Here is an 11,445-nt window from a genome sequence, read left to right as displayed (position 1 = left end):
AATTTGAAATTCACTTCCTTAGCCTTAGAGTTCGTCGCCGAGAGCAATTCTCTGTTGTATTTTGTCAAGTTTTTTACAAAGAAAATCGAGGGCTCAGTTTCCTGCGCCAGAGCATGCAAGCCAGCTGTCCGTTATGTCTGCCGGTAGAAAGCGCACCGACATTGGCGCTGGTTTCTTGCCCTGCCTAGGCAAACAATGTGCGGCTACAATGTGGCCTGGAAGGAATGAGTCAGTGCCCATCTGAGCGGTCAGTCCGAGTAGCAGTCAAGTTTTCGCTGGGGCTTTGCGATAAGCCATGAATTTTTATATTCGAGGACCTGCTATTCTGCTCAGAGGCATTTACTTCACTTCGAAGGCTTTGAATGGTAACTGCTTGTGAAGCGACCTGATCCTCAAGTATCGCCACTCTCGACGACAATGTAGACACATCTTTGTCACGAGTTGGTGATTGTTGCAGCAAGCAGTCATATCTATTTGACAGGAATTCAACCGAGTCGTGCATTTCTTGCATTTTCTGTATTCACTGCTACGATCTCAGACTTCTGGTACAGCAACTCGTCTATCTTAGAGGGAATCAAGGAAAGAGACTCGATTTGCTCTCGAATGGAATCCAGCAACGATAGCTTTTCCACAATAGCTGTTAACTGACTTGAACTACCTTGGGGCATCCACTGATCTGCATGTTTTGCATTGCCAATTTTCTCTTATTTTCGCGCCCATGGCCGAAAAAGTACCTTCAGCCACACCCGAGCACTCTTGTCCGGTGTGATATAACGATGCACAGCTGGAGCAGTGCATATATCGGTCCTCATCAGAAACCATCCCCACACTGAGCACACTTCTTTTCCTCCATCACACAAGCGTCCAAAAATGCATACAAACAGTCGCTCAAAACAACGGGCAGTTTTGCAGTCGGCGGCACAAGAGAGGCACAGAATTGCGGCGATAGCGAAACCAGCTCACCTGCAGCAGGAAAATGAATCGTTTAGTGCCGGCTCTTGACGCGCGACCAACTGCACTTGCTGCTTGAAAGCGACGCCCTTTTAAAGCGTCGATGACGGTGTACGCAAATCAGAGCCCCACGTCGCGCTGCGAACCAAAGTCATGAAGAACCGTTCCCCGTATTTACAGCAGAGCTGCCACACCCACGAACCGTCTCGTGCCGAAGAATATTCGTCGTCCGTAGCACCACTTGAAAATGCCATGACGTATTGACGCACCTGCAGTAACAAAATGAATCGTTTAGTGCTGGCTCAGGAAGTGCCGACAACTGCCCAATGAACGTGCCTATCGAACTACTCGTTCATCTAATATAGAAGACAACCGGCTATCGATCCTGCTGTCTAGGACAGATGTTGCAAGGATGCTTCGCCTACTTTCACGCCAATGCACTACATCAGAGTGGAATAAACCCCATTTTATGAACGCCCGTTTATACACCCTAAATCCAACCTTAAGCCTCCGACTTCCAGCAAGACTTCCCCGAAGAGACGCGACCCTTTTGTGTAGACTACGGCTGGGCGTCAGGTTTACCAATGCCTACGCGCTCTGCATAGGGATGGCCGACACCGCAGCATGTGGCGATTGCGGTGATGCGGAAACCATTCGTTATGTTCTTTGCCAGTGCCCGCAGTATAGTGTGCAGATATAATCGCTTTCCGTCGTGCTGAACCAGTCGGACGGCCAGCCTCTGTCGGGAGAAAGAATATTTTCGAAAGAAAGAATGTCGCATTAGAAAGGCGTGCAAGCCTTACTGCGCATCTGGAGATCGACCGGCCTGTGTGAACGCCTGTTATTGGAACGCCTTCCCTGTTACCTGTTTTTCCTTTCCTTTCCTTCTTTCCTTCTCTCTTTCTTGTTCCTTTTTTCTTATCTCGCTCTTTGTCGTCTTTACAACGCCTGTATCCTCTAATGCAGTGCAGCGTAGTGAACCGCAAACTCACCTGCGGTTAACATCCGTGCCTTTCATCTCTCTCTCACTATGCTGCGTAATATTTAGACCTGCGCTAATGATAACAAGGGAAAAATTCTGTCGCAATTTATGTTTCACTAGTAATTTGATACCTTACATTATTCATGCGCATATATCTGGTATGTGTAGTGTTATTTCGGTTAAAGCCCTATGATGCTCGGGACTCTAAGTTAGGCACGAAAGGTGTATTCTGAGGATGGTGACTGCAATAGCTACGTTACAGGGAATTCCAGGGCAAACAACAGAGAAATCGAAGACGCTTCTTTGTAGCGACAGACAAGCATGGATCAGAGTCTTCGGCCCCATCAAGAGCCAAAACTTAGAAACGTGCGTCCGTAGACGCTAGCCGTGCAACGACAGTCCCGCACAGATATCTTGCGGCATGATATATGTCTTACTGCATCGCAAACATCAAATTACATTTTGGCTGATTGTAACCTAATCATAAAGCAGTCATACAAACGGGCCACGATATCTCTGCTTTTCGTTATCGGATTCCATATTCTAGGAAACGACCAGCCACGGATGTTCGAAATGCGCCAAGCTTGTCATTTCCCAGCGTCATCCAGGAGAACAAACAACAAAATATTAGCTATTTCTATGCCTTCAGAACAGTATCAGACAATAACATTGCCTCCGAAATTTACTGCGTCACAGTTAGGTTTTCTCGAACCACGGGCCCCGGCCTGCCCCACACACTAAGCTATAAACGAAGAGCATGACTGTTTTAAAGTCACCGAAGCGCGCGTTGTTATAAGAGGAGACTTCAGCATCCAAATAGCGTGCATCACGCAGTGGTGCTAAAGTACCTTGGTTCGTCGCGTGGCTTCGGCTCCGGATAGCGCCTACGCATACAAGCGGACTGCGCTTAGACGTCGTTCTTGATGAGCATGTCCGCTTTGACGTGGACAGGGAGCCAAGGGCTACCTACTTTACCGACGAGAGAGGGGTCAGGCGTGGGACACAGTTTGATTATACAAATGAAAGTAAGGCATGGAAACTACAAAAAAGGTCCCCCGAAGAACCTGTAGTGAGAGAATACACTCATAATGGCATGTAAAGAGAGGGCCTGTGTTTAAAAAGGAGAAAAGACGCTCGCAGGACCATAGCAGTCAGGACGTCAGATGTGTGCCATTACGTTATTTGACAAAAAAGTAGCGGCATGTTTGAATATACAGCACGAACATGTACGCAGAAGGGGCACTCCAAGGGAATGGCGCTGTCAAACAGTGTGTCAGTTACTAATAAAGAGTACAATATCTAGTTAGTAATGATAATTTTGCATTCCTTGTAATGTAATAAAAAAGCTTCGATAAGTGTGGGAGAAAGTTCGTAAGTTAAAATTGGGCTTATTATGGCGCCTCTAGAGGAAGACATTCGGCTCACGCAGGCAGCCTTCAAATGGTTGTGCTATGCCTGTTTTATTACTAGCGCCGCGCTGTCGATTTTTTCGCCCTTTGTGGCCATTCGTTGAACTTGAAAGTGTGCTACCGGTAGCGACACTTGCAGTGAGGTTCAGTTCAAAACAGGTATGTGGGGTGTGGTGTGGCCGGGTGTGCCGTTGCGAACGTGCACTATACCCATTTTAAGATTGTGACTGGCATCATCTCCAACCAGTCTGCGTTCTCGGTAGCCATTTCATGCTTACATCTACTCTCGATAAAAGGAGAGCCATAATTTTCCTTTGTCACAGCTCCGTTAAAGCTAAACACGACACAGCGACATGCAGGATAGGGTCGCGTGGAGGACGCAGGTTGTGGAAAGTCCTAAGCAGAGAAATTCCGCCTTTGCAGTACACGTAGCGAAGTGATGAACGGGTAGCAACATACAAGGACGAGCGGCTCTTAGGAAAGGGCGCAAATAAGTAAAAAAAAGTACAATTTCCAACCAAACTGTGTACGAGTGTTCGATGTGTCGATTATGAACGCCGAGTGGTGCGTTTATCGCCGATCATCGTATTAATTCTGACCAATGTTCACCAGTTTCCCTTACGCCAGCTTTGTGTGCAGCTATCCTGCTATCTAGCCTCGTTTCGGGTTAAGTAGGATGCGGCCAGATGGCGCAACATCACCGTTTCCGTGGCAGGAGAGTAATTGGGTGTGTGATGCGAACTTGTGTGGGACGACGACAACGACAGAACTACACCACGTCGACGGCGGTATGTAGAAGACATGACCATGTTAGAATGACGACTTAGCTGGTGTCGCAGTGAAATGTTGCAAGTTGAAACATGTATAACTTATGTTCCATAACTACAGATGCTTCACGTAACATTGGTTCGCACAGTACTGGGGATCTTTATAATTTCTTGTTAGTTTTGGTTCGGTTTCCCTCCAGCTATTGCAGCCTAACCTTTTCGATTTATTTACGTCAAGGTAATCACGGCGCGCTCGTTCCATTCAGTCAGACACCGCAACGTGTACGCACGAATGCAACACGTGTACTTAGATTTTCTTTCCACGCTTCCACAACGCAGAGTCCTCAAGAGGACTTCTCTGCCGCCTAAGAATCGACCGAACCTCGCCCAGGAGATGGAACGAGAATCCGGACAAGACGACGAAGAAACTGCGCACGGGGACCAAAAGTGGATCTAAGTCGTTAAACAAAACAGACGTGAAAGAAGCGGCCACATAATTTTTGAGACTAAACAAGCAAACGCCAAGTGAAACAAAATTAGCGGGAGCGAAAAGGCTAGAAACGAAAAGAAACCACATAAATAAAAAGCTCAACGAGGGAGGAGAAGAAAAAAATGAGAGGGATGGGTCCGCGCTTCGCTGCTTCGTAATTAAGTCGGAGAAGATAGAAGGGAAGAAGCGTCCGAATATCTCGATACGTTATTGTGTGAGCTTTTATTTTTCTTTTTTTTCTTTACGCGCTTACTATTATTTTATTTTTTTCTTTCTTCCCGAACGACACCGAAGCTCTGGCCCGAGTGACTGAAGCACAACCGCGGCGAACCCGTCGGCTCGAAGCCCGAAGTGTGTCTCTCTCCCCCTGCCTCTGCGATAACTGCGGCTCTCTATGCTATATAGCTGGGGGCGCCCGTGCGCGGCGCGCAGAGGAAGTCCGACGTGTGTGCGCATACGTGGTGTGCCCGCGGGGGTAGAGAATCTGTCTTGCTTTGCCACTTTCTTTTTGTTTTTATAGCACTCCGTTCTCTGCTATTCTTTCCCAAGGTTTTTCTTGTTCTTTTCTTGCGGCGCGTCGCAGTGGGGGAAAGAGGAGGAGGAGGTGGACTCCTATAGTTTCGCTTTCCTCCTCGCTCACCAGAACCCACCGTCGTCCCGGCCGCGCGTGGTCTGGCGACAGAGTCTAGTGGAAACAAAACAGAAAAAAAAGAAGAAGCAACGGCCCAACTGCCCACCTCGAGTAATTTTAATGAACTTCTATTCTTCGGTTATGTGCGCTTGCTTCATCTTCCCGTCTCCTCGCTCCCATCTCGACCGTCTCTTGGCAGAGTCCGCGTCTTGGGGCGGCGTCGCTGTGAAGTTGATCACGCGAGTTTCAAGAGCTCTGTGTCGCCATCGTCTCTCGCTCTCTCTCCGTTTGAATAGTTTTTTTTGTCCTCTCTCTTTCACGTCAGCTAGCTGACCCGTCACCTTTGAAAGCTTTGAGGTATGGTGACATAACCTGAATGAAAAGGATTCCATTGCCCAGTGTGCGCGCTGAACTAGTGGGTAAACTCGCAAGAACTGTAAGAGTTACGAGATATAGCAAAAACATACCAATTTACGCAAGCGTATCATGAAATTAACTAGGGCGCAGCGTGGCTCATGCAATCCCCGACTTCCTGCTCCAACTCCCATTTCCTAGCTGTGTATGCCTAAGTTACGAAGAAGAAGAAGAAGAAGAAACTTTAGTAAAGAATAGTCCGGCAGTTCTTGATGTGGTGGCCTCAGGTGACGGCTCGAAGTTCTTGGACTCGAGCGGCATCTTCGGCTTGCCGGACGGCCCAGAGCTGGTCTGCGAGCTCTGAACTTCTGATAGCCGTCTCCCAGCGGCGGCGACGCCTACGGAGAAGGTCCCCGGCGGCTCCCGCATCCGGGGCGGCGTCGGGAAGAACGGAGCTCGAGCCTTCTACTCTGGCAACAGCCGCGATTATGGACGCGTCGCCAACGGAGCTGCTTTGATTACCGTTGTTGCCGGTACACTCCCAGAGCATGTGTCGCAGCGTTGCTCTGCGTCCGCATGTTTTACACGCGTCTGTTGGGTACAAACGCGGATAGCAGTGGTGTAAGATAGCGGGGCTAGGGTAGGTGTGTGTCTGGAGCAAGCGTAACGTCACGGCCTCGTTCCTGTTCAGTTTATCGTGTGGTGGCGGGAATTTGCGTCTTTCGAGTCTGTAGTGTTGGGTGAGGTCTCTGAACGTGGTTAGGCGATCGCCCCACGCCCAGTGTGTTTCTTGTTGCTGTGTTTCTGTTGTAGTGTCCCGATCCGGCAGATCCGATGCCCCGCTCTCGGGGGCGGAGGCGGCCACATAATCAGCGGCGGCTCGGCGTGTGAGACCTCGAGCCGTGGCGTGGGCCGCCTCGTTTCCCGCTAGCGGAACATCGGTGTGTGCCGGGGTCCAGAGGAGGAAGACCGTAGAATTTTGGGGTTGCGAGGGCGAAGACGAGTCCCCGTCGTCAGAAATTCGGAGTATGCGGGCCGCTTCCCGCGAGACACGACCGCGCGCGAAGCCGCGGATTGCCGCCTGCGAGTCGCTGATCACGATCGCAGCGTTCGGCACCGCGACGAGCGCTAGGGCTATCGCGGCTTCTTCGGCCGCTTCCGTGTGTCCCGTGGTCACCGTGGCGCTCGCGAGGCACCTACCCGAGCGGTCTACAACCGCTATCGCGTGCGCGCTTCTCCCTCCTCCATATCGCGCCGCGTCTACGTACACCGCCTCGTTGCTGTTACCAAACTTCTTCTCAAGGTCGCTTGCTCGTTTGTTGCGTCTCCCGGCGTGGTGCGTCGGGTGCATGTTCTTGGGAAGCGGCGGGATGATCAGGCGGTCGCGAACAGAGGCGGGAACCGCCATCTTTTCTCCATGCTGAGTGTGGTACGCGATGCTGAGCGACTCGAGGATGCATCGACCTGCCTTTGACCTGGATAATCGTTCGTATTGCGCAATGTCGTGCGCCTCGATTAACTCGTTGAGAGAGTTATGAACTCCGAGCTCTAGAAACTTGTCGGTGCTCGCGTTGAGTGGAACGCCGACCGCCCTCTTGAAAGCCTTTCGGATCATGCATTCGACTTTGTTTTTTTCGGACCCGATCCACCTCAGGTAGGGGGCAACATACGTTATGCGGCTTATCGCGTACGCCTGCACGAGACGGATCGCGCACTCTTCACGCATACCATTGCGTCTGTTCGTGATGCGACGCAAGAGTCGGATGGTGTCATCTACCGAACGACGAAGTATTCGCACCGTCTCTCCGTTATGGCCGTTTGCCTGCAGGTGTAACCCTAGGATTCTAATTTTCTCTACGTGCGGTACGGGAGTACCATCTGCCAATGTAATGCGTATTTTGGAATATTCCCGTTCCTGTTCGCGCAGGGTTTTACGACCTCTCCTTGTGGGTTTGTAGAGTAAGAGTTCGGACTTGGTAGCCGAGCACTCGAGGCCCGTTCCACGCAAGTAATTCTGAACCGCATCTACTCCTGCCTGTAGCGTTCGCTCGACGTGACCGTCACATCCCCCTCCGGGAACCCAGAGGGTGATGTCATCCGCGTAGAGACTGTGGAGCTGGTAGAGACTGCCTGTAGACTACTGTAGACTGTAGACTGTAGACTGTAGACTGCCTGTAGCGTTCGCTCGACGTGACCGTCACATCCCCCTCCGGGAACCCAGAGGGTGATGTCATCCGCGTAGAGACTGGTAGAGCGTAGAGACTGCCTTAGTGGAGCTGGTAGTGTCGTCTACGATCTGGTGTTTAAGTTGAAGCAATACGTCCTGTGCGGAGAGGTTGCGGCGGAATCCTAGCATGGTGTGCGGGAACGCGTCATGATCTTCGAGAAAGTCGGTCACGCGGGTGAGAACTGCGTGTTCCATGACTTTGCCGACGCAAGACGTAAGCGAAATCGGTCTTAGATTATCGAGCGTAACTTGCTTGCCAGGTTTAGGAATCATGATAACGCGGGCCCGTTTCCACGCTTCGGGAAGGGAACCCTCTCGCCAGCACTCATTGACGTAGGCCGCGAGTCGGGAGATTGACTCGTCGTCTAGGTTTCGGAGAGTCTTGTTGGTAACCCGGTCTGGGCCGGGCGCCGATCGAGTGTTGAGTTCGACCAGGACTAACCGAATTTCCGATTCGCTAAATTCCGCGTCCAGTTTCTTGTTTGTGACGCCGTCGTACTCAGCGTACTGGATGCTTTCGGCTTTCTTAAAGTAACGGTCACGTATGGCGTCAAGGAAGTTATCGCCTTTATAATCTCTTAGGAGTCTACGAGTCTTGTGGCCTTGAGCGGCCCGAGTCTCCTCCGGATCTAATAGGTGTCTAAAAAGGCGCCAAGCGCTCGCCCCGGTCATCTGCCTCTCGAGGCCGTTGCACGTGTCTTCCCATTGTGCCCTGCATACCTGAAGTGCGTGTTCTTCGATGTCTCTGTCTAACTGCGCTATGCGTTTGCGCAACGCCTTATTATGTCTTTGGCATTTCCATCTCTTTAGGAGGGCTCGCTTTGCTTCCCACATGTGTAGGAGCCTGCTGTCAATTATTTCGAGGTTCGCCTCGGGCGGAACCTCGCTCGTTGCTGCACCTACGTCCCTTCTGAGCGTCTCGGTCCACTCGTCTATGTCCGTAATCGGCTTATCGCCTCGCCCCGCTTCTTTTCGTTTCTTGCGGAACGTGTCCCACTTCACGAGCTTGAGCTTACGACCTTTGCCCTCAGGGTAAGTACCACGACCGCTCGGGCCCGTGCCTATCGTTATCTCGATCAGCGCATGGTCGCTTCCCAAATCTTCCTGCGTGTTTTGCCAGTGCGCTGTTGTTACATTTGAAACAAACGCAAGGTCTGGTAACGTATCGGCACTCACGCTGTTCCCTCTGCGTGTAGGATCGGCGGGATTCGCGATCAGTGCAAGCCTTTGGTCTTGCGAGTCTTCCCAAAGGTGTTTGCCCTTGGGTGTTTCTCGGGTGTAGCCCCAGGCTCCGTGGGGCGCGTTAAAGTCGCCCGCAACAAGTAGAGGCTCGCCGCCGGAAGCCGCGCGCGCGGCCCGCAGTAGGTCCCCGAATCTGTGCTGCAGTGTGGGTTTACTATACACGTTAAGGACGAATAGTCCTCGGCCGCTCTTAGGGATTAATTCTACGAACACGTGAGGGATATTTACGCAGGCAAGTTCTCGCTGCGCCACAGTGACATTACGCCGAACGAGCACGGCGGCGACCGGCAACGGGCGTGGCGGGGGAGATGGCCGGCGCGGCACCATCGCCCCCGGCCCAGCGCCGCCCGCCACGCGGGGTGTAGCCCGTTTCCTTCTTTGCCTGCTCTCCGTCGCGGTCGCGTCTATGGCTTTGTAGCCAGCTAGTTTAACCGGATGGTTTGTCTCCTGTAAAAGGATCACGTCTGGTTTTGTCTCGCGGCTGCGTATGAATTGCTGGAGATTCCCCCGCTTCCTCCTGTAGCCCCGGCAGTTCCACTGCCAGATTGTGTATTGTTGTTTCCCAGTGTTAGTGTGCTTCGTTGCGTGTGTAGCCATGGTGATGCCTGTATTTAATTTAACCCGTCACTATCGAGGCGACTTGGTTGCTGCTGCGGTTGCAGCTGCGGTTGCGTCTCTACGTCTGTGAGCGTGTTTTGCTGCTGCTGATTGTGTTGTTGCTGTCTAGCGTATGGCTTGCTCATTGTTCTGATTGGTCTGCCTGCAGCTGGCGACAGCCTCGTTTCTATGTCGTCTATGCGCACCAAGTGCGCGGCGAACATTTGTGTTATTTGGTCAGAGAGCTTAGCTAGCGCGGTATTGAACATTTCGTTCATAAGAGCCGTCTGTGTTGTAAAACGTTCCTCGAGGCTCTTCTCAATATTGTCCACACGTTTCTGTAGTTTCTCATAACGGCCGCATCCCTGTTTGCTGTCGGGTCTTGCGGGATCTAGTGCGATCCTTTTCGCGGTAACTGGTCGATCATCGCGTTCATCCGCCGTCTCCCTCGAGCTGCCCTCGTTGTCCGTGTCCATCCCGGCCGGCTCAGGCCGTGATGGAGTCGGTGATCGAGGCGCTGAGGTCGGCGGCATCATCGTTTGACGTTGCGATGGTTGCTGCGGTTGTGGAGCCTCGCCTTTCAATTTGATATTCTCCTCTCTAAGGAGCGCATTTTCGCGTTTAAGCTCTGCAATTATCAATTCTAATGGCTCTAGACGTTGTTTTAGGACTCGCTCTATCGCTCGCTCGAGCTCGTTCCCACCGCCGCCGCCAACAGCGGGCCCGCCAGAGCGGCCCGCCGAAGCGCCTCCGCCGCCGGGAGAAGCGGCGACAGCCGCCCAGCTCACCTGTTGCCCAGTGCTCTTGTGAACTTGCTGCTGCCATGGCTGCTGCTGCTGACTTTGTTGGTTGATGTGGCCCAGAGCTGCGGTGCCCAGACCGCCGCCACCGCGCGTCATCGACGTACTTCCCGGCCTCTGTGCTCGGTTGCGAGAGCGGGATCGAGATCGGGATGTTCCCGCACGGCCCTTCCCGCCGCGGCTAGTCGAGCGTCCTCTTCGGTTGTCGGTGACTGAATGGCGGTCTATCTTTGGAAAATTGAGGTAGTAGCTGTCGTTGCCATTACAGTCGCTGCTGCTGTTGTAACCGCTGCCGCACGCTGTGGCTGCTTCTTCCTCTTCTTGTCTTTTTCGCTCTAGTTGGCGACGCTTGACTACGTATGGGGTCTTGTACCTCGCCTTGCACCTGCGGTCTCCCGTGAAGTGTCCCTTGCCGCACAGTCGACACCGCGGCTCGCATTGATAGTCAGGCGACGGATTGTTGCGTCCGCATCCACGGCAAATCTTGTCGTTGGGATTGGGGCACACGTCGGCGCGGTGTCCCAGCCTGCCGCACTCGTAGCACACGTCAATCTGCTTCCTGTAGAGGGAGCATCTGACGAGCATAGGTCCGTAATATACGTATCTCGGTACGTGGAATCCGTCGAACAAAACGATTATGTTGTCGGTGTTGCTCATGCGTTTCGCGTGCAGCACTCCGGGGTTGCGCTGCGTCACTAGATTAGCGATGATGTCTGCCGGGCTCTCGCTCTTGGAAATGTTCCTAATGAGGCCCTTGGAAGTGTTCTCCGGGGCGGCTTGATAGCTATTCGCCTCGAACTCTCGGTCTCCGATGCACAGCTTGCTAATGGCTCCGTAGCGTTTGGCTCTGTCTTCAGACGGCGTGCTGAGCACCACCACGTTCTGTTTAACGTTGAGGCAGATGCTATCTTCGCCGGCCGCTTCTCTGCCTACACACTGTAAAATAATTTACACCCCTAAGGGTTTTTTTCGGTGTCTATAACTAACCCCCTAGC

At 52.3% G+C, this 11,445-nt stretch overlaps 1 protein-coding gene across 1 annotated transcript; it reads right to left on the bottom strand.

Moving 5' to 3' along the window:
• Nucleotides 1–1,043: 1,043 nt before the first annotated feature.
• On the bottom strand, nucleotides 1,044–11,372 carry LOC139055707 (uncharacterized). The gene is made up of 2 exons (XM_070533242.1): nucleotides 10,439–11,372; nucleotides 1,044–1,220 (listed from the first exon to the last, which is right to left on the bottom strand). Exons 1-2 carry the CDS (start codon nucleotides 11,105–11,107, stop codon nucleotides 1,044–1,046), a joined length of 846 nt encoding a protein of 281 aa, XP_070389343.1. The 5' UTR covers nucleotides 11,108–11,372.
• Between the last annotated feature and the right edge of the window lie 73 nt (nucleotides 11,373–11,445).

The sequence above is a fragment of the Dermacentor albipictus genome, chromosome 2, assembly GCF_038994185.2.
Source record: "Dermacentor albipictus isolate Rhodes 1998 colony chromosome 2, USDA_Dalb.pri_finalv2, whole genome shotgun sequence".
NCBI lineage: Eukaryota > Metazoa > Arthropoda > Arachnida > Ixodida > Ixodidae > Dermacentor > Dermacentor albipictus.
Note: the sequence above shows the minus strand (reverse complement) of the source record. Positions and strands in the feature narration are given on the sequence as shown.

What these genes read in the sequence shown, in the direction of transcription:
- LOC139055707 (XM_070533242.1), bottom strand. Translation starts at nt 11,107, where the DNA reads ATGAGCAACACCGACAACATAATCGTTTTGTTCGACGGATTCCACGTA. An exon ending in ACAAGAGCACTGGGCAACAG is followed by an intron (nt 1,221 to 10,438) that starts GTGAGCTGGGCG and finishes TTGTTACTGCAG; the next exon opens with GTGCGTCAATACGTCATGGC.